Source organism: Neolamprologus multifasciatus, chromosome 4 (genome assembly GCF_963576455.1).
Source record: "Neolamprologus multifasciatus chromosome 4, fNeoMul1.2, whole genome shotgun sequence".
Classification (NCBI taxonomy): domain Eukaryota; kingdom Metazoa; phylum Chordata; class Actinopteri; order Cichliformes; family Cichlidae; genus Neolamprologus; species Neolamprologus multifasciatus.
This window is the reverse complement of record NC_140442.1, coordinates 22,720,457-22,747,632: the sequence shown is the minus strand read 5'-3', so window position 1 is coordinate 22,747,632 and position 27,176 is coordinate 22,720,457. Positions and strand designations below refer to the sequence as shown.

The 27,176-nt window shown below is 42.1% G+C and overlaps 1 protein-coding gene and 1 pseudogene across 6 annotated transcripts; one reads left to right on the top strand and one right to left on the bottom strand.

Annotated features, from left to right (window-relative positions):
• Positions 1-1,277: 1,277 nt before the first annotated feature.
• Positions 1,278-18,670, top strand: LOC146520446 (myosin-16-like; annotated as a pseudogene). Its single transcript, XR_014873793.1, has 33 exons — positions 1,278-1,545; positions 3,096-3,106; positions 3,321-3,453; positions 3,493-3,508; positions 3,727-3,752; positions 3,858-3,951; positions 3,990-4,105; positions 4,189-4,229; positions 4,427-4,600; positions 7,759-7,823; positions 7,997-8,121; positions 8,321-8,448; positions 8,558-8,724; positions 8,821-8,953; positions 9,037-9,206; positions 9,351-9,525; positions 9,709-9,796; positions 9,949-10,039; positions 10,290-10,387; positions 10,655-10,676; positions 10,827-10,972; positions 11,061-11,142; positions 11,230-11,400; positions 11,698-11,778; positions 12,150-12,337; positions 12,840-12,930; positions 13,752-13,808; positions 13,977-14,093; positions 14,164-14,314; positions 14,364-14,519; positions 14,615-14,756; positions 15,206-15,389; positions 15,509-18,670. The product of XR_014873793.1 is annotated as a myosin-16-like (transcript).
• wipi2 (WD repeat domain, phosphoinositide interacting 2) lies at positions 17,549-27,176 on the bottom strand. 5 transcript variants are annotated; one of them, XM_085157587.1, is made up of 13 exons: positions 26,908-27,176; positions 26,020-26,102; positions 25,594-25,743; positions 22,935-23,104; positions 22,725-22,821; positions 21,955-22,052; positions 20,898-20,990; positions 20,679-20,749; positions 20,456-20,569; positions 20,186-20,350; positions 19,390-19,497; positions 19,203-19,300; positions 17,549-18,996 (listed from the first exon to the last, which is right to left on the bottom strand). In XM_085157587.1, exons 1-13 carry the CDS (start codon positions 26,979-26,981, stop codon positions 18,884-18,886), a joined length of 1,434 nt encoding a protein of 477 aa, XP_085013713.1. In that variant the 5' UTR covers positions 26,982-27,176; the 3' UTR covers positions 17,549-18,883. The 5 variants fall into 5 exon arrangements, with proteins under 5 accessions (XP_085013713.1, XP_085013714.1, XP_085013715.1 ...); XM_085157588.1 differs by having other exon boundaries at positions 20,462-20,569; XM_085157589.1 differs by having other exon boundaries at positions 25,594-25,686.

Sequence of the window (27,176 nt, the reverse complement as noted above, 5' to 3'; positions counted from 1 at the left end):
ACAAAATCATTCCTATCATGGAGACAGACTAAAACCGCAGGGACAAGCAGACACATAGTTAACAAAGATGAAGTCATTCTGTTTAACTGAGCAGTTGGGGAATAATACTGGGTGGCCAAAACATGAAATAAAAATCAGAGACTGAGACATGAGAAGACGAGGAAGAAGATGAAATTACACCAAGAGAAGAAGGGGATGGTAAAAGAGAAGCTCCTCAGAATTTGTTAAGTCATTTTAAGCAATAACAAAAACACAATTTAGAAAGCTGGAAAAAAATAATATGATTGAAATGCTGTGAAATGAATGATGAAGAATATGGAACCAAGTCAAACCATCATCCCCCTGAGGCTCCTTCTCTGTGCCTCTGTGTCAGTACGAATGTGAGTGCCCCCTTTGGGAAACTGGAGCAACGGCTACTTCAGCTCAGAGGAAGTTGGGAGTGAGGCTACAGGCTGAGAACAAAGCAGTGATGTCAGAAAATTTCAGCCTCTGGGAAAGCAGCAACTTTTGGCATTCTCTGGAATTTTTCTTCACATCCTGGAATTTACACATCCTGGGAAAAAAAATCAGCTTTTTTATATTTGACCCAGAGCTGTTCCTAGCTGAAAAAAATCCAAATGTAATTACTTACACACCAAAATACACTGAGGGAATCATTGTTTTAATATAAAGGATTTAATCTGACTGTAGGTATTTCAAAATAATCAAGATGGACAAAGATCTATTTGAATTTGATGGACAAAAATAACCCAATGGCACATCAGTGGTTTCAGTTTAAGGTGCCATACTAATCCTAATGTACACACACAGATAAAGTAATAGCTGCTTAACAGCAGAGACATGGTGGAATGAAATTGGAGGGGTGGAAATCAAGAGGGATCGGGGAAGATAACTAAAATAATGGGCTGAGAAAAGGAGACGGTTTTGATGGCTTTGCAAGGAAACTGTAAATGGACCAAGGCAGACTGAAGAATTCCCAAATCCGCACTCCCAGACAGATCATGGGATGAGACCTTGAGGTTACTGCTGGTTTTAGAGTCGTGACCATATCAGGAAGGAGGCAGCCCAGTCGCACACACCTATAGTGCATCCTGCACTGGTGAGTACCTGAGTCAAACACTAGCTCTTGTTGGATCAACATCTACTATCCTTTCTCTCACTCCAATTAACAACTCTGCTTCTGCTTTCTTTAAACTGCCAGTTTTTCTCTGATGAAGTCAGTGGGTGAGCAGGCTAATCGGTCACTAGGTTGAGTATGTTGGCGGCAGCAAGCAAGCCTGGTGTCTATAAAGGTGATTGCAGGGATGATGTGGACCCCCTGGAGGGCTAGATGTCATGAATAAACCACATGAAATCAAGCGCCCTTGCTGGGTCAAAGATGACGGACGACATTCTTATTGTTATCATCTTCTCTAACCAGACGGTGAAAGTGAGGCAGGATGATGTCCAGCAGATGAAACGGCCTAAGTTCTACCAAGCCAGTGACATCGCTGATCACACGTTCCTCAACGAAGCCGCGTCTCGGAAAACCTACACCGCCACTATGTAGCACAAGGATCTACATAAGCAAGCTTTACAGCACTGAGTAATCCACAGCACCATTAAAAAGCAGTCAAACCATAGAAAAAAAGCAGTATAGGAACAGAAAAGTCTTTTGTAACTTAGAGAATTTTATTACTTTTTTTTTCAATGTGTTATTCAATATGTTTCCCATCAATCATCAATCATAATCAATCATAAAGATTATTCACTGCGCTGTGAATCTGTGTGGATTTGAGGATAAGGGCCAAAAGGCATATTTATACTTTACAAAGTCCTTAATAAGCTCAACTTCAGATGTAAATTCATTAAAAAAAGATTCAAATAATATTCATGTATGCTTTAAAAATAATTTATTATCCATTTGATATTTGTTATAATAGTTTTTTCATGTTTACAACCAAATAATAACCAATTAGTAAACACGATTGTTTGTGATGTATTATTTGTGAACTATAAAATCCTCCTACTACTAATAAGAATAATAAGGATTTAATTTAAGAATTGTAAGACGTGACAACTTCTTTTCCCCCCATAAACTAGCTGATGCCCATCTGCATCTGCCTCGCAAGTATCAGTATACATTAATTTCATGTTTATTCAATTCAATTCAATTTTATTTATACAGCGCCAAATCAGAACAACAGTCGCCAAAAGGCGCTTTATATTGTAAGGTAGACCGTACAATAATACATACTGAGAAAACCCCAACAATCATATGACCCCCTATGAGCAAGCATTTTGGCGACAGTGGGAAGGAAAAACTCCCTTTTAACAGGAAGAAACCTCCGGCAGAACCAGGCTCAGGGAGGGGCGGGGCCATCTGCTGCGACCGGTTGGGGTGAGAGAAGGAAGACAGGATAAAGACATGCTGTGGAAGAGAGACAGAGGTTAATAACAGATATGATTCAATGCAGAGAGGTGTATAAATACATAGTGAGTGAGAAAGGTGACTGGAAAGGAAAAACGTTTATGTTTATCCCAGTAAAGCTTAAAAAAACAAAAAAAAAAAAATGCAATTTTTTTGTAAATGGGTTGTTTATTGAACCCCTTGATGAAACCAAAAAAAAAGCATTAAATACTAGTTTCCATCCATCCATCTTCATCTGCTTTATCCAGGGCTGGGTCGCGGGGGCAGCAGCCTAAGCAGAGAAGCCCAGACCTCCCTCTCCCCAGCCACCTCCTCCAGCTTATCCGGGGGAACACCAAGGCGTTCCCAGGCCAGCCGAGAGATATAATCTCTCTAGTGTGTCCTGGGTCTGCCCCGGGGCCTCCTCCCGGTGGGGAGGTGTGCCCAGGAGGCATCCTTGTCAGATGCCCAAACCACCTCAACTGGCTCCTTTCGATGTGGAGGAGCAGCGGCTCTACTCTGAGCCCCTCCCAGATGGCCGAACTTCTCACCCTATCTCTAAGAGAGAGGCCAGCTACCCTTCGGAGGAAGCTCATTTTCATATATGATTATTAATTTGTGTCATATTTGCTACATCTGGCATTTCATTTGCAATGTACTGCTTAAAAATAAATTGTGCAATTATGATGATACATTGATGATTTAGAATTATCAAAAGTATACAAAAACCTCATGTATCATATCTGATACATGAGGTTTTACATACAGGAGGTTGAATTACACTAAAAATGTAACATTTATTTTTTTAACACAGTACAGGAAATATCATCAACATGTAAAGGTGCCACAAAGTTGAAAAACTTTCCATCATGTTTTAACATCATTGACCGAGCATCCTTAAACCTTTAAACCCACTTCTGGACCTGCAAAGGTCTCTTCTGTGTGACAGTCAATCCATATAAATGGCTTCCTATCTATGGAGCTAAACTGGCCCAGATATACAAGGGGACGAAACGCAATTAAGTTCCTCCTCATCATTTCTCCATTCCTGACAGAGCAGAGACGTGCAAGTGGCCTGTCGTTACGCAGTTGTACGTTTTAAGACGGCAGTTGCTGGAGGTGTGTAATCAGTGTGCCGTGTGATGATTTGTTAGGGGAGTAGAAAAAGGTTTTGCGGCCATTATGTGGCATCGGGACAGCTGTCTGTGTTGTTCACAGTGCTGACGGAGAACATCGCCAGTCGTCTGATTTGCTCAGAGGGAAATCAGCAGCAATTACTCTCCTCTCTCACACTCGCTCTGTTTGTCTGCCCCCTTTCATGTCCTGTCGTCGCAGAGCGCGAGCACCAGTCTATGCTGATCACGTAAGGATAACACGTGTGCTCCTGTTTCCGAGTTTGAGCTCCCTGCAAAATCATGTACACCGTGTAATCACACCGTTCTTTTGATCTCTGGTCCTTTCCTATCAGTGGGGAATCTGGTGCAGGCAGGACTGAAAACACTAAGGTTATCCAGTACTTTGCCAGTTTTGGAGCCTCTGGAAGCAAAGCCTCAGACTCCAAGGCTCAAATAATGGGTTATTTGAATGTTGCTGCTTCCAGGGCTCAGTGGAGGACCAGATCATACAGGCCAACCCAGTGTTGGAGGCATTTGGTAAACCCATCAGGAACAACAACTCCTTGCAATTTGCAGGGATCAGATTTTAAATAATCAGATAAACTATTAATGTCTCGCATGAAATGAAATAGAAAAATTGTTTCCGAATATGTGCGTCTGTTTTCCTTCTAAGGAAAGTTCATCCTCATCCACAGCTAAGCCGGCTGGCGCTGACACTGAGACCTGTGAGTGGATGTTACTCTTGCATTACTTCTGATCAGGCTTGCCAGTGTCAGGGGGCCTTGTTAAAAATAACATGCCTTGCTTTTTATGTGCCGTCATCCGTGACATGAAGATGTCACGCCGTGACAAAACATCAAGTGAGAAATGAAAATAATTTGGATAAATGGGCCCTTATGAATTGCGTTTGTCTTGGTGCTAGATCTGCTCGAAAAATCAAGACTGATTTCCCAGCAGGCTGCCGAGAGAGGATCTCACATATTCTACCAGCTCCTCTCTGGAACGAAGCCAGAGCTCAGAGGTAAAGCAGATAAATCTGCAGTGGATGGAATTAAAATGACTGAATGTGAAACGACAGACTGGGGGAAAAAAACATGTTTTAATAATGTCATATGCTGCATGCTAATATGCAAGAAAATGAATAAATAACAATTTAAAATTCAACGTTTTAAAAACTAAAACACTTGTAGCGGTTTTAAAAGCAAAGGCTTCGTTTGTGTGGATATATGCAGTTTCACTCTTAGGAGATTATTAATCCTATTAGGCCAAGATCCAGCAATTTATTCTTGTCCTCTGTAGTAGACATGAGTCTACATGACATCAATCATCATTAATTCCTGCTGTACTGTCAAGAGGAGATCCTGGGCTTTCTATTGATGCCACATTTGTGGAGGTTTCAAAATGACGGGCAGTGCAGCTTCCACATTTTACAGCAGCAAGGGAAGTTAAGTGTTCTTTCACTGTTTTCTCTGTGTGATTGTAGGGTCTTTACCTTACAACATAAAGCAAATTCAGGCACCTGTTGTTGTGATTTGGCTCCATATAAATAAAGTTTAATTGAACAGTGGACAGCAGGACTTACTAACTCCCATTGCAATATGTCTGTGCTTCAGAAAGCAGAGGTTTGAATGAGGAACAAAGGGTTTTAGTCAGAACTGTAGAAGGGGAGTCAGACTTCTTGCTGTCAGGGGATGAGGCGGAGGAGGGCCAGACATTAGAGCGGGAAGGTGAAAGCTCAGAGGACAACAAACCAGCTTTCAAGGAGCCTGAACAGGGACAAACTGACAACGCTCGCCGCTCATTATAGATAAAAAGCATCGTGTAAGATAGGGCTCTAACGTTTTTTCACATTGCAATGTGTAGAGGTGGAACACACACACACATACAATAAAATAAAAGTTTGGTTTCTTAAACTATTTGCTTTGCTGATTTATATAATTAATATATTTCCCAAAGGTGCACTAAACTCCAGCTCTTCTTTCCATATTAGTTCTGTTTCAAACCTCCTAAAATTGGGTTTAAAAAAAGTTTACAATATGAAAAATTTAAAGTAGGACATTGTTGCCCACAACCACCAAAACTGGAGGCTCTTTGATTACATCAAACAGTTAATAAGCAACCAGGTTTTTTTGAGGAAAAAAATGAGCCAAAGCACATAAAACTACAAGAAGGTGCTGCTATCTGAAGGCATCTTTAAAACCGAAAGCATTTTTTAGCATGTGTATGTTCACAGTATGACTCGGATATCCTCCATCCAGACCCAAGTACCCTAGCTTACACAATATAATGGATTCCTGGTGTCACGTTTTTGTCCCTGGGCAGGCTTCTCAAAAGCTGGTATGTCCTTCTCTGAGCTCACACCTTCCTGCTCTGATGTTTGGCCCTCCTCCACCCCATCCCCTGACAGCAATAAGTCTGACTCACTTTCCACAATTCTGAGTAAAATCCTTTCCGCCTCACTTAGCCTTCTGTCACATCATGAGGTGACATAACAGCACAGCTTTAGGTGCCTGTTAGCTGCTGAATGCAGTTTAACCAAAAAGCTTGACTAAGAGAAGTTCTTTTTAAACATGTTTTTTGTGTTGAAATGTATTTCTTTCATTTTTAATTTCCACAGTTTTAATGCTCATAAAATAAAAAGGAATGTTACCAGAAAAAAATAAAAATATTATTACGTTAAATCATTTTGGGATATCATGAAGGACAGACTATCCCTGGGTCTCAGAGATATGTTCTTGTGGCTACTCTCTGTTTTCCTGAGGGGTCATGGTGGTGAATTTATCCACATGTTTGAGTTGACAAATTTTGCACCAGTTGCCCCTGTGACACAACATACATTTATCCAGGCGTAAGACCAGCAAAAAGAATACACTATCTTGTGATTTGTTCCTCTTCTTGGTCTCAAACCAGGGGTCTTTTGTGTGTTAGTCAAATGTGTTAGCCATTACACTGTGGAGCCACCAAATCTGTTTTAATAGGATCAGTTTTTTAAGCTTTCTAGAGTCCCAGTTTTGAAAAAGTGTCACCTGAATTACTGATTCCCAACATGAAAACTTGCAGGAGATACCAGTGCAGCTGTAAGGTAGCAAGTGGAGAGTTCGAGGTGTAGCTCAGCTAATTCAATGGAATAAATTTAAAATGAATTTTAAATGCATTTACTTCAATAAGTTGTAACTTTAGTAAATGAAAAGTAGTCAGCAAGTAAGTAGACTGCTGACTCAGTAATGTAACATGGTTGGAGTAATTATGTTAGGTTTAAGACTCAGGGAGCTAAAAGAAAATAGTGAAACCCACCAAAAGCAGTAGTAGTAAAGCAATACACGACTGAAAATGTGAAGGGAGACAGCGAATAATGCATATCAATATGTGAAACCGCTACAAAGCTCTGGATAAACAGTTCCAAATAGTGGCTAAACACAAATTTAATATGTCTGAAAAATACTAAAATACAAGTATAGTTCAGCAGTTCAGATGGATGTAGCCAATGTGACACCATCTGTTGATTTGTGGACTCTTGTTTTACATTTTGAACCAGTAACTTTACTTGGAACCAGAAGTCACCATGTTTAGCCAAGTGGGTCTAGCGCTATCTAGCTAGCAAACCTCATGAAAAGGCAAAACCACTGTTTGTAGCTTTTACTTATTAAAAGACTGAAAATTTGCAGTTTCATTCACCAAACCTGGAGGACAAATGTCTTAGGGGCAGTTACAACAGGGTATTTACTTATCAGTTAAGAAAAAGCAGCTAGTCTTGGCTACCTGCACCCAATGCTCATGCTAACAGAACCCCAAAGTGGACTTGTGTGGCTGACTGAAACTGAACCAAGCAAATGTATAAACCTTACTACACTATGGACCCATTTATTTAACTATCGTGTAATTGCATTAAAAACTCAAAAAGGCAAATAAAGCACCAGTTAGTGGTCTAATTTATCTGTGACGAAGGACTGCAGACAGCTAGTAGCTAGCCTCCTTGTTTTTATATACCTGCTGATCAAAGTAACCACACCCCTAATGCTAAACTTTAATTCAAGGATTTTTTTTTTTTGTAGCAGGCCATAAACAGTTTTATTTCTATTTTTTTTTGGTACAGCTAAACGTATTTGGGTGTGCTGATGAGTTTAAGTTTGTTTTTTGAGTCTAAAGGACATACTTTAAGAAATCAATATTTTATCAAATCTTGTAGTGTAGTAACTGTGGTGTCTCTTTTCATTATAACAAAAAGGTAAAGTATCATTACCTTACCCGGAACAGTGTGGGTGTGTCAGGGAGTCACTCTGGTGGACAACGTGGACGGCGGCGAGGAGCTGCTGCTCACTGCTCACTATTGTGCTCACACTGAAAGCTTTTATCTTTCATTCAGAGTTTGTATATAACATTTGATTATGCAAACGTACTGGACTGTTGATGGTGCTGTTGCCTCTTTTTGTACAGCTTTATTGTGATACTCTGTTACCAGTACGCTCTGTTCTCTCTGCTCGTGTCTCCACAGGAGGCCTTCGATGTCCCGGGCTTCACTCCTGAGGAGACGATGACCGTGTACAAACTGACCGGAAGCGTAATACAATTTGGAAACATGAAGTTCAAACAGAAACCCAGAGAGGAGCAAGCTGCTGTGTCTCCACTGAGGGAACAGAAAGTTTACCTCTCTCTCAAGTCTACCCCAGTTCTTCTCTTTTTAGCTCTCTCCTTCTCCTAAAACATGCCCTTCCATTTTGACGTACAACCAAATATTTTTTCATCCACTGCATATTGTTTTTTTTGCTTCCATTAATCACAGTCTTGGCAGCAACCTATTTTTCAGCTGTGTAATTAGATCCTTGTCCTCTCTCTCCTCTAAAGTGGCTGACAAAGTTGCCCACCTCATGGCCATCAACTCCGGGGAACTGCAGAAGGGCATAACACGCCCCCGCGTCAAGGTTGGCAATGAGTTTGTGACCAAAGCTATGAGATCACTTCAGTACTAAAGGTCCTTGTAATTACTTATTTAACAAAGGAGCCGATGGACTCATTCACATTTTAAAGATAACCCAATTTGAGCTTGAATTTTCAAGTCAGAACCAAGACCTGTGTGTGTGCTCCATCGATGCTCTGGTAAAAGCCACCTATGACCGCATGTTCAAGTGGATGGTGACCCGCATTAATAAGACACTGGACACCGAGATGCAGCGGCAGTTCTTCACAGGAGTGCTGGACAATGCTGGGTTTGAAATCTTTGAGGTAAGCTTTAAGCAGAGTGGTCTCGATCAGAATGTGCTACAATGTGCTACTTCCTCTTGTCAGCTCGCAGGGTCGTGCTCTGTGCTTTGTCTCCAGTTCAACAGCTTTGAGCAGCTGTGCATCATCTTCACCAACAAGAAGCTGCAGCAGTTCTTTAACCACCACATGGAGCAGGAAGAGTACAAGTAGGAGGGTCTTTATCGACTTTGGCCTGGACCTGTTGCAGAGGGTAACGCAAACATACTCTCAGAAACGCTGTGTGCACTCAGGGGGCATTATTTCCACCTTAATGTATTTTATCCCCCCCTCCAGCCTATTGGGATTTTCTCCATCTTGGAGGAGCAGTGTGCGTTTCCAAAAGCAACAGCTGCAACTTTCACAGCAGCTCTGTATGAAAACCACCTGGGCAAGTCCTCCAGCTTCCTCAAGCCAGAAGGGGGGAAGAAATTGGCCAAGGCCCACTGATGCACTATGTCGGCACTGCAAGTACTTCTTAAGAGATTACTGGCTGGTAAATACACGAATGGCTCCGAACGTGTATATGATGGAATAAAGTTATTTCAAAATGCTTCTGTCAATGAAATCAATGCTAATGTGGGACTTTAAGCTGTTTTTACCTCTCATAGGTGGGCTACAATATAACAGCGAAGAACAAAGACCCCCTGAGTGAGACAGAGGGGACTCTTCCAGAAGTCGTCAATCCCCTTGCTGGCCCTTCTCTTCAAAGAAAAGGACACTTCCGGAGGATCCAAGAAACAGAAAAAAGGGTCTTCCTTCCAAACCGTCTCCAAATTCTACAGAGCAACTCACACAGCCACAGGAACAAATACACATCTGCAGATACTGCACGATAACCATAAAGTAACAGAGGGTAAAAAAGGACTTAAAGACAATACAAAACATAAAATTCAAGAAATAAGAACAATGCAAATGTCATAGATTGCTCATAGTCTACCTTTAACTACTTATGTACAACAGGAACAGGAACAACTCAAGAAGCTGATGAGCACCCCGCGAAGCACTCCTCCCCACTTTGTTCGCTGCATTGTGCCCATTGAGTTTAAGAAGTCAAGTCAGCGGCTAAAAGTCTTTGTAAGTTTTGCTTTAATGTGAAAAACAGTGATGAATCTGGGAACCACTGTCATAGACATTGGTGAATAATTTTAGTTTCCAAATCTGATTTTGGTATTCGTGATTTCATTCTTTATTGTTTGTGTTGCAAAGGTGTGACAGACAGTCTTCTCATCCTGCACCAGCATGCCTGTAGTGGGGTGTTAGAGGGAAAGGATTTCCTAACCCAGAGTTCAAACCAAGGTCTAACTACATCTGTATTTATCCCAATCATTCTAGTGTATATACACATACACAATGTAACTGGAGTATAGTTAGTTCGATCCCAACAGAGCACTTCAATCTTGGACTCTTTACCTTAAAATATAAAGCGCCTTGCGGTGAAAGTTGTTGTGATTTGGCGCTATAAATAAAGCGCCAAATAAAATAAAATAAAGCAATCATTTGAGTGTGATCATATTTTTTGATACTCTTTTCCCTCTCTGCTCTTCTCTGTACTAATCCTCAACACCCACATCATCCTCAAGGGACTTGCTGACAACAAGAAGGCCTCTGAGCTCATCCTAAATTCCATCGGCCTAGATAACATGGAGCCACTCCAAGGTACACCACTATTACAAAGACCCAGAAGTATGAAACAAGCACACCTGCCTTATGATTAACAGAGTGGTGAACACATGATGTGTATGTTGTATGAATCAAGTTTATTAAAAGGTAAAGTTTGTCATAATTTGCTACAATATTCCTTCGCTTCAATGAAATCATATATTGGCTAAATTTCCTTATGATTTAAATCTTCAAAAAGCATAAGTGATGATTATGACTGTTAAATACTATCTACTATTGGCATCTGGTACAGATATAGTATAGTATATAATATTGTAGTACTAGTATAATACTGTCTGTAATATGTTCAAAACTGTTTATCCAAAGACTGACCATAAGTCTTCTTTTTTTCTATCATTTCCTTTTTTCTTTGTCTTTCTTTTTTCCATCTTTTGCTTGTCCGTGTTTTCCTCCCATCCTGCCAGGATTTTGTTTTCCATGCGGGCATCCTGGCAAAGCTGGAGGACATGCGTGATGAGCGGCTGGCAGAGATCATAACCATGCTGCAGGCTCGGCTTAGAGGATTTCTGATGAGGATTGAGTTTAAGAAGATGCTGGATCGACCCTCAGTGTGTGGATCTGTTTGTATATGCGTGCATGCACAGTACTGTAGCTGTTTTGGTTGTTCTTTCTGCATTTATGTGGCGCGTGTTATGCAGAATTGCACTGATGGGTATCCAGCACAATGTGAGGAAGTTCCTCCAGTTACGCTGCTGGGGTTAGTGGAAACTCTACACTAAGGTCAAATTTTGAAATTACTCCTCTTGACAAATGATTAATTATCATCATTATATTTTCATCATCATATTTCCTGCTTTGTGCCAACAGGTGAAGCCCCTGCTGATGGTCAGATGTCAGGAAGAGACCTTCAAAGCTAAGGAGGAGCTGAGGGTGGCAGTGGAGAAGGTGAAAGGACTGCAGAGCAAGATTAAAAATCTGGAAAGAAAGCTTGTCACTCTGTCACAAGAGAAGAATGACCTTGCCCTGTCATTGGCTGCAGTAAGTAGATCATTATGTCTACACACAGCACTGCTTAGCAGATGTTTCTGTGCATTTATGCTACATTTACAGTCCTGCAAATTAAATTCCTGTAGTATATTGGAAATCTTTTTTCTGCAAAGTAGCACAGTAAAACAACCAATACAATAAAAGGCTGATGCCTTTGTTGTTTCTTTAATGTAAAGGATGCTTATGAGCCAATGTTTGTCCTTCCCATGTGTTGCCGTTACATCAGGATAATACATATTATACATCTTTAAATCGCTTTGTTTCTCTTGTGCCTTTGTCTCTCTGCAGGAGCAGGACACAGTGGGTGATGCAGAGGAGCGCTGCACACGGCTGATGCACCAGAAGGTCCAGCTGGAGGAGACTGTGCAGGTAATTTGCAATACAGGAACTTTACTGTGTTGCAGACGTCTTTAGCATCTACCAGTAGAGCTCAGTGGAGGCCATTTGGTATAATCTGCAGTAATACAGCAGCAAACAGGATAAAGGGGATTTTTTGTCAGTAATAATAACTTGTATCGCCAGTATATAGTATATATGAATATAAATGAAGTAAAATTTAATGTTGGGATAACTAGCAAAATGGCCTTGTATATGTTTAGCACATACACAAGGTCAAATACTCATTAAAAACTATGAGGTCATTATTATTTAGACCTTTTCATTTCTTGGAATCCACAAAAAGTCTTTTTTTTCTTTTTCTTTTTCTTTTTTTTCTTTTTTACAAACAATTGTGAGTTTAGGATCTAAATGAGCGCCTGGAAGAAGAAGAAGGCAACACAGCGTCTCTTCACAACCAGAGAAGGCAGCTAGAGGGGAAACTGCATAAGCTGAGGAGAGACCTGGACTCCCTGGAGTCTACACTGGCCAAGACTGAGAAGGAGAAACAGGTTAAGGGCACAGGGAACGGGAAAGTAGCAGCTGATGAGATGTAGCTCATTTGTTCCATTCATTTGCATTTTCTGTGCCTGCAGACATTTGGACAAATAACCACAAAACCAGGAGATTTGATGCAGAATTTGAAGGTTATGACTAAATGCTGGTGACCTGTCCAGAGTGCACCCTGCCACTTGACGAATGGGAGCTGGCATATGAAAAGTGAGAGAGGAGACAAGAGTGCTCTCTCTCTCACACACATGCAGATTTACATTTATTTCCTGGACACTTGCGCTTGATAAACATAACTTTCTTCCTTGAAAGCCTAATGTAAAAGTAAACTAAAATTTGTCTTCATCTCAAAATTTAAAGCCCGACATTATAGATACATGCTTTTGTCTCATCATATTGACCTCATCTGTAAGTATAACATAGAAGAAGAAAAAGGTTTACACCATTTCTACATATATCTGTGTATGTTCCTGTTATCTACAAACTGTCAGTGGAAATGGACCCTGTTTCATGTTCTGCTGTGTCCATTTGTTGTGTGTTTAAAGGAGAGACTTTGAAATTATCAACACGAACTAGAAGGAGGAGGATGAGCAAGCTCTCAGCACCACGCTCACCCAGAAACTCAAAGAACACCAGGTTGGTGAAACTACGATAGCTTTTTATTTTCACTATATTCTTAATAAGGGTTATTTGAAACTGTTCCTTCTTCTGTCAGGGCTAACAGGGTGTCAGAAGCACCGTATAAGATGCACACTTTAGCAGTTGTAGATGCTATTTATGCAAAATCTGAACTACAATTGTAAATTATTTTTAGCAGCACAGATGGCTGTACTGGTTGGTCTATTGTTTACACAGAAAGTTCCAACACTCTGAGTCTGGTGGTCATCTGACCTCTCTGACGGCATCATTATGAAGCTTAAATTTCTATTCATCCATTAAATGTCTTACCAACAGTTGGAGGATTGTTCATTTTCTTTTGGCTGCTCCCGTTAGGGTGAGCCACACATCATCTGCCTCCGTCTCACCCCATCCCTAGCATCCTCATTTGTTACGCATATCCACTATCTGTCCTCTGCACATGTCCAAACCTTCTTCTAAACCTCAACCGGAGCCGTCTCTCTGATGTAATCCTGTCCATCCTGGTCACTCCTAAAAGAATCATAGCATCTTTACGCTACAGGATAAATTCTAATAAATACACTGATAAAAGTGAACTTTTATTGGAAGTGAAGAGAAAAAAAGATTAAAGCTTGGTGAAAGCAAACGAAAGCTAACCGGATGGCTAAAATTACAATGATGGGAGCAAAGAAGCATTGCAATGCGAAAATTTGGAAATAGGAAAGTGAGAAGCAAAAGAGGATAAAGAGCAGTGATGATTAATAGTCTGGCTTTAAAGACGCAAGGTTTTTGCTGTGAGTGCTTATGCACGCATTTATTTGTTTTCTATCCTCTTTCAGGGACGCATCGAGGAGCTGGAGGAGGAGCTGGAAGCTGAACGAGCCATGAGAGCCAAGGTACATGGACAGCTTGTATCACAGCTTTACCTAGCAGTTTCATCTTTGAGAGTCTATTTCAGTCCAAACGTGATACATACCTGACCACTACGCATATGAATTCAAGTAAAAATACGCAGACATGTGACATTATGCTACAGCTAGAGAGTCAAGTTGTTTTCCTGTTAGGTAGAGAAGCAGAGAGCAGAGCTGTCACGAGATCTGGTGGACCTCAGTGACAGACCGGAAGAAGCGGGAGATCTCAACGTCACTGTGAAAGCTGCTCAGAAAGCAAAGCTAGATCTTTAGACTCTTGTGTGCTTAACTCTTTCAAAATAAAACAGCCACAAACATAGACGCTCAGCCACTCTTATAGATGAACTCTGAGGCCTATGCCCACAAAGTGGAGGACAGCGTGTCGGAGGCAAACGCTCGCCTGGCTGAGATGGAGCGCACTCAGACAGAGCTCAGTGCTGCCAAAATCCATCTGACTGGTGAGAAGGTGGATGCATGTGTTACTGTTCCTTGTTGAGCTGGATGCATCATGCATTTGCCTCCTAAAATAATGACAATCAGACCTCAGATAAACATAAAATCTACAACTGACGGATGAGGAGTTAGAATCCCGTGGGGAGATCCAGTGTCTTGTGTTCTAGCTCACTGCTGACGTCACCACATGGAGGAGCAAGTATGAGACGCCATACGCCGCACCGAGGAGCTGGAGGAGACCAAGTAGGTTCAAAAGAATAAAAAAAAAAGAGAATCATGACAGTGATAAAATTTTAATTTAAATTCCACTCTGGTTCTTTCCTCCCACTCTCTCCCAGGCGCAAACTTGCAGTGCATCTCCAGGAGGCTGAGGAGGCTGAGGAGGCAGCAGAGGCGGCTCAGGCCAGAGCTGCCAGCCTGGAAAAGGTCAAGCAGAGGTTGCAGGGAGAGACGGAGGACTTCACTATAGACCTAGAGAAGGTACACAAGCACAAAAACAAAATCTCAATCTGTGCAGCCCTGAATGATGCCTTAATATTGCTTAATGTTTTAGACTAGCTGTAATAAACAAGGCAGGACAGGACACAGAAGCACCAGAGGCTATTACACGGCAGAGGTCATGCACATGAGGTTAGCTGTTAACAAACAAATCCAGCAGAGAGCAGTCAAGAGGCAAAATTCCAATAAACAAGCAAAGTGTTTTCAACAGCACCGGAAACAAGAGTAATGCTGGAACGTCTGATTATTCAAAGCTATTACTTAGAAACTTAGTTACCCAACTAATTTCTGATCCAGTTATCCTCACCTTTTGTGTGGATAATGCACTTCTTTATTATATTAATGCTTTCTGTAATGATATATCAGCAACAATTAATAATAATAATGAATCTAACTAACTGAGTTTGCTATGTCTGCCTTTGTGTAAGCAGTCCAACGCGGCAGCTCTGGATAAGAAGCCGGGAGTTTTCGATAAGATGGCAGCCGAGTGGAGCCAGAAGGAACTCGATAACAGCCAGACGGAGAGCCGCTCCTACATGATGGAGATCTACATGCTGGAAACGGAGAGCCAGGATCACTTGATGACTGTCTGCAAGGAGAACAAAACCCTCTCAGGTGCTTTCTAACTTGTCCAGTTACAGCTGATCATAACTTGCAAGCATTTGAAGAAAGGAAAATATGATCCTCTGTGTTAACTGTTGTTGTTTTTTTATTTCTGTGCCATTTACTTTCAGAGGAGATCAAGGAGTTGACCGTCAGCTTGGGGAGGGAGGCCGCAGCGTCCACAAGCCAAGAAGAACGTGGAGGTGGAGAAAGAGGAGCTGCAGATGACTCTGGAGGAGGCTGAAGCTTCACTGGAAGTTGAGGATGTGCCATATTTTCCCAGTGTTTTAAAAAATATTATGATGTTATTTAGAAAGGTTTAAGATTTGACATGTGACATGAGTGAAAGAAAGCAGACAGTGTGTGTGTGTGTGTGTTTCCAGGTGGAAGAAGGTTGGTGCTGGCTGGAGCTGGCAAGCTAATTTGTGTGTTTCTGTAAGAATAGCAGGCCAACAGCAGCCTGTTTAAATACATGAAGACCGTCCATGACCTGGACGAGGCTGAGGAACAGGCTGAAATGGCAGAGATGACCCTGACAGGAAGTGGTGAACAAGGTCTTAAACTATCAAGAGTCTTTAACATCACTGATAGTCTTAATCAGTGTAGTCTTAGGAAATAGCCTGCATGCTGTTGATGTTTTTGCTGATGTGCCATAAATGTACTGTATGTGTTTTTGTGGAACATCGGGTTTGGGGCTTTGGTTGTTGGTTGTTGCTCTTAAAGTTTTGCAAAACTTTTAGATCCTGTATTGTCGATTAACATAGCAGAAAAATGTTTGAAATGTTCTTCTGTACACGTGGAATGTGATTTATATCATCTCATCGTTGGTGCATAAGCCCTCGAGGAAGGAGTGGCTAAAGCTGTGGTCTCACGTCAAGGATAGAGTCCACCCTCGCGTGTGAGTGTGTGTGACCTGCTGCAAAGTTCAATAAGCTGCAATGAAGCAAGTTCTTGAGCACATTATTACTCTAGTAGCAGAAAATTTGTATCTTATTGTATTTATTTATTTTTCCTTGAAGGTGATTCAGATTTGGTCGACTTTCCTTTAAAGTGGTAGCGTTTAAAGTGTCTACAAAAGATTCTGACAAATGGCTCCTTCACGTCCTGAAATATTACATGAAATGTATTCAGTTCAATTTCATTTATATAGCACCAAATCACAACAACAGTTGCATCAAGGTGCCTACGATAATACAGAGAAAAATTAGGTTTTGGAGCATTTGTTCATGCACAGCTCTCTGAAGGTCTCACCATAACATTTCGATCAGGTTGAGGTCTGGACTTTCACTGGACCATTGCAGCACCATCCTGTTGTAGATTTGCTGCTGTTCTTCAGCTCATCGTCCCACTGCATAATATTTAACTCTGGACTACTTTGAAGTTCAAGTTCGTGGCATTGTATTAACACACAGTGCCAAAAAATTCTCCTTTTATAGGTGCTCACACTTGCCGATGATCAGTTAATGAAGTGCATTTGATTTTCAGCACCTGGCTGCTATGTCATGTGGAAAAAGGGTGTAAGTATTGCTTTTGTACTGTCAGGATAACTTTGACAATATGGCTTTTGGCATTACCCCCCTCCCCAAAAAAAGAAAAGAAAAAAAGCCTATTCTGACTGAGGCAGTTGGAAAGGGGAACCCACATCACATATGAGCAACATGGGGTACTATAAAAACAAAGCCACATGTGGTTGTGCAATGGAAAGCTAAAAATTATTTTTCACCTACACGGGCAGGGCTCGAGTCCCACATGAAGTCAGCGCTGACATGTACAGAGCATGCACACATTCCCATGCTCTTTTAGTAGGAAGGGCATAAAACTGAGATGGGAGGCATGTCTTTTTTTAAGATGCGATGTTATGTTACAGCACACTGCTCTCACTCGGGCGTTCTGGTCTGTGGGTCAAAGGTTTCTGCTTAACAGGAGTCATTCTTTCACATACATATTATAGTAATATTACAGTGTAGGATAGAGGATGTCTGAAATTATGTGGTAACACCTAAAAGCATAAAACTCCAATGCTTAAAAACAAATAAAATAAAAACTGGATTTTACCTGACTTCTATTGCTCCAGTAGCTGTGATGCTGGCTAACACATCCTCCCATTCAGTTGGCCTAAGATGCTCTTTATAATGAACGCAAGATGCCAGTGCAACAAGAACAAAAGGCACTTAACTTCATACATCAACATGAATTTATTTTAGTTTCAGATGAATGTTTCACATTTTATACAAAATTATTAGAAAATGCCCGACACTCCAAACTCCCACATCTAATCCTTACTTGGTGGCTTCACACACTGAAAAGGATTATTTGGGGAATCATGCAGCATCCCGGACCAGATGATGAGGCTCAGCCCGACCTCCAGATCACAATCGAATGACGATGCCCAGCTTGCTCGTTGGCCAAATACTCACTATCCCTGCGTGACACAGTGATATCTCGCCACATCTAATAATGTACAGAGTAAGATACAGTAGGATGAGTTGTTAAGAGGAGACCGGCGAGCTTCCTGCCTTTCTTCGTCGATCATCACCAACCACCGCTTAGATGTATGGACACAGTACCACATCAACAACACCATGCATGTTTTCATACGCATGACACATCATTGGTTATGATTAGCTATGTAGTTTTAAAAAAACCCAAGATTGATAGTTTAAAAATTAACCAATGACTGCAGGCCTGAGGACAGGGAGGAGAGGGCAGGAGAAGGTCCACTGAGCCCCTTGTTTGGATGAGGTAAAGTGAACAGGGGCAGGTGTAAAAGCTTATGACTAGATGGTTTGCTAATGTACATGCCCGAGGACACACACGCACGCAAGCAAACAAACAAACACATATATTCGTCAACACCTCTGCCTCATGCCAAAAACCTTAGACTGATGCCCCGCCCTCTGCAGGACAGTGTGTGTGTGTGCGTGAGAGAGAGAGGGGAAGGGGTCAGAAAAGATAGCACACACCCTCGATTAAGATTGAACAAGTGAAAGAAGATTTTATTCAGCCAATGAAAAAAGGTCGCCCCTCTCAAACATAAGAAAGCCATCACAGCGGGGGAGAGAGGCACTTACACAATTAGTTTCTACTCACACACACAGGGCTCGCTGTGTGTGTGAGTGTGTCTTCAACAGAGACACAGCTACATTTTTTATTTTTTTTAAATGACACTCACTCTCAGATACTCATTTTCACACTTGAGCTTTTGGCACATGTACATGCAAAGCTTCAGTTTGGCCTGCTCAGGCTAAACTGAGGGAAAAGGGAGCGCAGGAGAGAAGGGGGGGAAGGAAAAAGGAAAAAAGAAAAAGAAAAAAGAAGACATGTATGTGAACGGACGGATGCATGAACAAACTGGCGGACAGGCTCTTGAACACTTTAAAAGAAAAACAAAGACACTCCCCCCTCCCCGCCTCTATCTTTGATCCTGTCCACGCCCCTTTCGGGGTCACGTGTCTCTAGCAGCACCAGAGGAGCCCTCTGATCGGTGGGTACAGCCATCAGTCCAGTCACTCGGTCTCGAGGATGAGCGGCGGTTGCTCGTTGTCTTCCTCTAAGCGTAGGTCGCTGAGGTCGTCGTCAAGCCCCACCCCTCCCACAGCGCCCTGCTCTTCACAGTAACCTACGAAACAAGAGTTCACAAGTCAAACATTGAGGAGATTTCTTCTGATTGGATCACTTCCAAACTTGTCCCGCCTTTCTGCACAACTTAATTACAAATAGTCGCTCCAGAACAGCCATCTTTACAAAAAAGAAATATGTTTTTATTTACCTATTGCCTTTTTTTTCCCCAATCAGAAAAAAAGATATCAATACTGTGTCACCTACCCTTTGAGACAGCAGCACTGTAGGTCTGGGCCACAAGTGGGCGATCATGTGACCCCTGCTCAAGGATCTCATTGGGGGGCTCGGTACTCCCGTCTAACCTGAAGCCAAAGACGCAAATCCTCAGTTTAACTCCCCAAAATTTACCTTACCAGCTAAAGCGAGCCACAATCTGCCAATGCTGTGTTACCTGTGCTGCTTCGTTAGTGTGCATTCGCCTCCCTCTTGTGGATCCAGGTTGTACATATACAGGTAGCCATCAGCCGCTGCTACAAGCAACCTGGGAGTCTTCTGAATCCTAATTTTTAACAATTAAAAATGGAGATTCATGAAAGATCCACAAATCCAATCCAACACGTCAATCACATTTATCCTCTTCAGCACCAGATGTGACATACCAAGCAGCTAATAAGAATCCTACAAGCTCATTAATATTTTCCAGTTTCCTATTCTTAGATTCCTCCTCTGACTCCTTGGCACACAGATGAGGAGTGGCAGAGATGACGGATGTTACATTACTCAAGTATTTGCATTATTTTAAGTGCCTGTCAGAAGCTCAGGACCTATTATGGAAATGCTACTAACTTCAGCTCTCCATACAAAGTGGTACAAAGGCAGAGTGACAGAAGCCTGCACATCCTCAGGAAAACCACCTTGTATAAACTTATTTTGATTATTATTAATACTAATTAATTATTAATACTACTCGCTACAACTTTAAATTGAAAAAAAAAAAAATAGGTCAAAGGTGACCAAAGATTAAAATCAGTCAGTATTTTAAAACTTCCTACAATCAAAGTGCAACGTAAATAAAATGTGCTAGAAAATTTGTATGACCTGTGATTGTAAATTCAGTCAACGCTACTTCACTTTTTTTTTTTTTTTCCCCCCTTTCTCTGGCGTGATAAGAAAAGTAACAATTTCATAATGTCTCAAACGCAGTGCTGCATTTGTGCTCACTGCGAGTGTGGAAAGCGTGTACTCACACAGCTAAGGCGCAGATATTCTTATGCCCGCAAAAGGGTAGACGTACGGTGGCGAAGGCTCGCCCCTGGGTAAACATTTCCGTGACTTGGGAAGGCAGGTAGGTGGTGGACGCCATCAAGACCTTCCCCAGGTAACCTCCCCATGTGGTGGGCTCCTCGGCTGGCCTGAGCGTACACGTACAGAATGTGAGATGCATGTTTTCATTGGAGGAAGCAGCAGCTTGATAAGTGGCTACGAAACAAGCCATCCAAAGACAGACAGCTACGTACACATACTTCTCCTTCGGTGTTTCTAATTTGAAGATGTGGACCGTCTCTGTGTTGCTGGAGGCAGAAAGGTACAGGCTGTCCATACTGAACGCCAGCGAACAGATGCTAACGCACCTGAGGAGACAAGCACGGCAACACACGTGCACAGAGGAGATGGTAAACACGTACAAAAGCGTGCACAGATGTTACGAAGAATCAAAACTGCAGTGCATGAGCCGTCTACCTCTTGACTCCTCGTCGAAACTCGAAGAGCTTCTGTCCCTCTGGGATCGAGAAGACACGGATGACTGTACCCTGAGAGGAAGTGAAAAAAGGCACAAAATATGTACAGAGTTGCAACACTATTACAGGATGCAAGAATCAAAATCCTCATTTCCTCATGTGGAAAACAAAATTAGCTGCGGAGATGACAGGGTAATGTCCCGCACAGCAGCTGAACTACCTTCTCTGATGCTGTAGCCAGCTTAGTTCCAGTAGCATCGAAAGCCAGAGCCGCTAATGGGCTGTCGTGGGCTGGAATCATATTTGCTGCTCTCTGGAAAACGACACACAGATTAACTACTTTACAAACCTGCTTTCAGGCCCAGAAACACCTTCAGACAACACAGGAGAACCAGCTGAAGAGGAAAAGACTCAACTCTAAGCCTGCACTTTAAAGACAAAGGTCGCCCTTTCAAAGATGCAAATGTTCACATTTTAGGCCGAGAAGATGGAAAAATAAAGGAGGTCATCCACGTCCACTATGAAAGACCATCAATTAACCATGTTTGTGATTCCGGTCAGTCACAGGGGCCATGCAGTCCTCCAAGACTCCTCCATCACTGTGTGTTGCTGGAAGCGCATGAGTTAAGTATTTGCTGAATGGTGATTGGTTGACTAAATCCGGGAGCGACAGCTGAATTAACCAGCAACGCTTTTAAAAGTAATAACTGTGGTTCTTCACTGCAGCTGGCTGACCGACCAATAACAGCACCGCCTCCATCTGACAACAGAGCTCTCTGCAGGCAGACGGCTCTGTGCCCCGACTAGAGCGACTACATCTGCTGTTACAGGCTGTTCAACCCCCGCTCGCACTCACACTGTGCCTCAGGAGACCTCAGCAGCCACACAATGGTTGGGCGGGGCAGTGTCTCACAGAGGTTTCACACTTCGGTGCTCAGTGATGGTAATGACCCAGTCTTTTTTCACAACTTGGCTGATGATTAACAACAACCCTTAGTGGAAAACCCCCACTAGGTGTTAAACACCTCTCAGCCCAAGTAGTTTTAAAACCGAGGAAGCCTCTTTGATGAACCTAAAGAAATCCAGCTGATTTCTTTTCAAGCACTCAAAGCTACCATGACCTGGACGACTGAGTATCCACGCAGACATTCATCAGAAACTGAAACACTACTGTAGCACAGCAAGCGTATGCCCCGGAAAATTATTGTAATAAATCATGATGATGGCTTTATTTAAAAACAGGAGCACATAAAGTATCATTGTCTGGGTTCACTTACCAAGTTGACTGTGTCAAACACTTGGACCTCTCCTATCGTAGCACTGCCTGGGTATGCCAGGTAACAGTTATCATTGCTGATGGAAAGGGCACACAATCCTGGAGAGATACGAGCACAAAGACAAACTAATCAGTAAAAAAAAGATGGAGAGAAAAAACAAAACGTGTCAACACAACCAACTACAACAATGGTATCGGTAACATGAAAGAAAAAAGGAGAAGAAAAGAAAAGTCTTAGTGTTGAGAGTGGCAGACAAAACAACACTGTTCAAAATAAACTGAGAAAATGAAAGAGGAGGCACTTCTCAGCTGATACGAGAAAGTCATATTACTGCTTTCAGTGGGCCTCACTCATAAACCGCGTGAGCACACGTTACGCACAAATCTGAATCGTACTCTGCAAACAAATTTTGAATAGCTACGTATGAATCTTAGGCTTACTGAACAGATGGTCCTTTTACTCCAGCTCTTTATTCTCTTTTGATTAGTTTTATTCATTCGTTTTAAACTGTGCTACAGTCCAGATCTACATACAGTCATGGAGGCCCAAGCCCAAGATTTTTTCCCTTTCATTTTAAAATGATTCCGATTCGCTGACACACGAAAAGGACAAAACTAGATTTGTACATTTCTAAATATTCATGATGAGGCTCAATACAAGCACATACATGTAAAGTGGAAAAAAAAGGTAAACTTTTATAAAAAGCACATATTACATTCACTATATTTTCCTATTTATATGATGACGACAGACTGTTTCTTCAGACTCACCTGAAGGGTTAGGCGGAGTTTCTCTAATAGTGTGCAGCACTTTCATGTCTCTGATGTTGTGAATATAGAGCGACTCTTCCAGGCACACAATCAGCCTCTGCGGAGGAACCACGCAACATCAACTTGTGTGTACTTAGCAAACAAAGTCGTCATTAGAGGGCAAATAAGCCTCTTCGTATTCATGAACACTGCAAACGACCCCTGGCCTACCTGTCTGTTGAGCTTCACAGCCAGTATAGTGTTTGAATAGGAGTAGTTGCAGATCTCAGTTCCCTTCTTGAAGTGACAGACTTTGAGCTTCCGGGGGGCCTTCAGACTAACTATAGCCACCAGGCTGCTGGAGAACAGACGCTCCACAATGCACACATCCTCAGTGTCAGCTGCAGGAGACGGACACAAAATTATTATTTCATCAGTGCTCTGACATTTTATAATCACTTATGTGATTAAAGAATTAGATCATCTTAAACAGTTTGACAATTTGGGCTTAGACATTAAAGCATCCCATAATAACTACAATACTGTAATAAATAATCAGCTGACGAGCAAAGGAATAAAGCTCCAAGCATAATAGTGCATTTGTAGCCTGTAGGTGCCATAGAGCGCTGTGCAGCCCCACATACCCGTTTACTGTCACCAGGGGGCAGTGTCAAAAATACAACAAAGGAAATACGTGCTACGCTGTTGTTAGCGTAGCCCGTACCATCCAGAAGAAATAACTCAAAATACTTAATCGGTGAAGTGAAACCAAATGTTAAAAACAGTAACCTATATCTGCTGCCAGTGAGTGCATTTCCCCATTCCTCCTTGTGGTGAGCTCTACCTTGTTTCCCCTTTCCTAGTTAAGCTAATTGAGTTACGCATTGTTGCTTCTTCACTTCCTGATTTTCTTCATAGCTAAAGATTTACACCAATGTGTCTACCCTAAATCTTTATTTTTTGACTCTACTCGAGTTATTTTGTGTGATTCAGACTTCAAAATATACACATCCACCTATAGTGGAACAAATAACCACAGTAGCATCACTGATAACTGAAATAACTACTAAATGAAGGAAAGCTGAATTCATGTTTTTCTACTGCTATCATACTTAAAACTCAGCTTGGATCCTTTGTTTTAGTGATGATTAATAACATTGGTGGAATATGGGGCACATCTGTGGAAGCGGGACATGCCACAAACAGGAGAACCACTACTTAAGGAAGCTGTCTTCTGATTGGCTGACATTTGAAAACAAAAGGGTTCAACAGCAGCCGGTATGGGTTGCTGTCTCAAAGCCAGAGGAAATACAAAAGCAAGAGGGAGGGGGGAAAAATTATTACTTGCACAGATTACTCGTAGTTTTAAACTCTGACCATGCTGAATGTGCACCATGTAACAGTGTGTATGAAATGTGAGCAAAACATTCTGGGACTGGGGATATTGGTGAACCCCCCCCGATTATTCTCTCTTTGACCATCTTCAGCGTGGCTGCTATTTTTAGATCACTCCATGGAAGTCGCGTTAGGTCTCATTGCATCTGCGCCTCTGTAATACCTTTTATCCTCCAGTGTCTCAAATCATGATCCTTAAAACTTTATTTTCATTTTCATTTTGAAGAGTGGAACAAGCTGTAGGAAGCCAAGCGGTCCACGTGGCGAGTGAAAATTGGTTTGGTGAGGCCAAGAAGAAAACTCCTGGTATGCAATGCAACTCAGGGCTTTTCATCTAAACCGGGGGAGGGGGGCGCCTCAAGGGCTGGTGTCCTGCTGGCTTCAGGTGTGTCCTTGACCCAACACAGCTGATTTACATGGCTTAATTACTTCCTGAAGTTCCCCAGAGGCCTGGTAATGAACTAATCATTTGATTCAGGTGTGTTGACCCAGGGTGCTATCTAAAACCTGCACCGGCCCTAGAGGCCTGGAGTATTCCACCCCTGATCTAAACATCATCTCTCCAAGTCCAGAACTCTGCAGAGGGAGGGCAACACACACACACACACACACACACACACACACACAGGGGAAAAAGGGTCAGTGTTTATCTGCTTGCAAGTCTGAGGTCTGTGGTGAAACTGCAGCATGCACAGTTCCAGTGGTCAGAAAGGGACTTCCAGGGAATGATCCAAAAATACAGAGTGGGCTGGAATCTGTCTGGTCTTGCTCAAGAAGTATAGATGTGGATAGTTTTGCATTTTATAGGTAGACTGTGTGAACGTCTTTCCTTCTTTTATCTAGGGTGCAAAAAACAAACAAAAAGCTAGCCTCTAACACTTTGTTTCATGAAAGAGTCAAACGAGCGCTGTTCAGAAATTGTAGAAATGGCTTTCCCATTCTCTTAAATCACCTACTCCCGTCTTCTTCTTTGGTATTTAAATATAAATTAATTAGCAAAAAAGTCAGAATACAACATATAGGTGAATAAACGGGATGCAGCAGAAATCATTTGTAACCTTTGTCCATATACAAGGAGGATGGTTGATGCTTAAGCATACTAGTGAGAGGTAAGGGCAGACATACTTCATTAATTATTTAAAGTAAAAGCACTGCACTAGTGGTATAGTGACTCCAAACTAACAGGAACAAATGCAGTAATACCTCATAAAATATAATTAAGCAATGAAGTAACAGTTTTTATAAGACAAGTACCTTTAAAGCCAACTAACTTAAAACAAATTTGCTGTGCTGCAAATACCTCAATGGCCAACTACATCTGGACAACTAGATAAAGGTATATCTGGCAGCCTCTCCAGCGAGTCTGTCCTGCAGATGGACTGCTTCAGACTGCAGCTGGTAAAGGTAGTCGGCCATTTTATAACAGGCAAACCTTGCAGTGTCCTCCTTCCCCTGTGCAGTTTTTCGCGTTACGCCGCATGGACCGATTATCTACCTGTTGAACGTTGCTTCAGCTCTACAGTGTGCAGTAGATCGCCGTCAGTCATAGGTAGCACAGATGGAATCTGTGCCTGGGCGTGAAGACTAACTGGAGAGGCAAAGGAAGAGCGACATCGAGGACCACCGCAACAGGGGCCTACTCTGTCTACGCCATTAGCATACACATGTGTGGTTAAATTACTGGAAAGAAATTCATGTTATGCAGCCTCGTGCACCATTACCACCACCATTACACCCAAGTTGCACTTTCACAAAAACAAACCAAAAAAAAAAAAATGCATGCCTTTAAAACAAAACACAAAACAGCTAACTGCATACAACTATTGTGTGTGCATTCTGTTTAGTGATTGGATGAGGAAAACAAACAAACGGGTGAGTAGATGGTAGTAGAAAGCCAGAACATTGGTCAGTTTATACTTACTACATTCATAAATCTGCTCCAATTTGTCCACAGAGGACAGGGAGAAAAACTTGTATCCTGATTTGGTGCCAACAGCTAAGGACCTGTACATAACACAGAAAGGAAGCGTGGCAGTGACCAAGCACGGTGTCACACAGACATACACTGAATAACAATGCACTCTGTGGTCGTTGTTACAGCCACATTGTATTAGTCTACACAGTGAAAAACAGGGGGGTTCGGTCTAATTTCAGTGATCTCGGCTAACTCCGCGTACCCTAGATACATTGGTCATTGTGGTCTCAGTGTGATTGTGATCACACGACTAACGCTGTGTTGCAATAATACCAGGCCTCTGCTGCTGAGAGCAAACACCGGCAAATTTAGTATATGACCGAGTTTAAATTCGACATGTCTATCTTAATCATATTAAAATAAATACAGTGACCCAGTTCGAGTCACAATTTCCTACAACAATTTCCAGCAGTCTTCCAGCTGTTCACCAGTAATGAGTCCAAAACACAGAAAAATCGAATTGCCTTTTACTATTTCTATCTACAGCTAGCCTAAATAAGTAATTACAATTACCCGTAGGAAATATGCGTCTACAGCACACTTAATTTACGAGCATGTTGCTAGTTAGCCTCGGACCACAAAACACTATGCTAGCTAGCAAGCTATGCTAGCATCTGATAAAATAAAAAGTAAATGGATAGTTTAAAAGACCCAAAACACGACGCCTACTGATAGTCTTTTCTAGCATGACAAAAACCACATCTAGGAGATTTCAAATCCATTCCTGTGACCCGGCTAGGCGTCCAGACAAGTCCAAGCTGGGTTAATTAGCATTAGCTAGTTTCACAGCACAGGCCATCCGATCCCAAGCCACTTTCCCCGGCCCTGCCTTACGTGTTGTCCTGGTTAAAGTTGGCGAAGAGCAGCTGGCTTCCGCCAGCGTCTCCGTTTTGACTGGCCAGGTTCATGGGTTCGGCACCATCGACGTATAAAGCTTCAGTAGAAATAGCAGCAGCTGGACTGAATACAGTGGTAAGGACCAGAAGAGTTGAGCTTTACGGAACCATCTCTGTTTGCTGCTCTGCTCTGCTCTAACGATTGTTGTTGTTTTCCACAGGAGCTGTTGCTCACCCCCAATACGCATGCGTTATGCGCACAGCGTG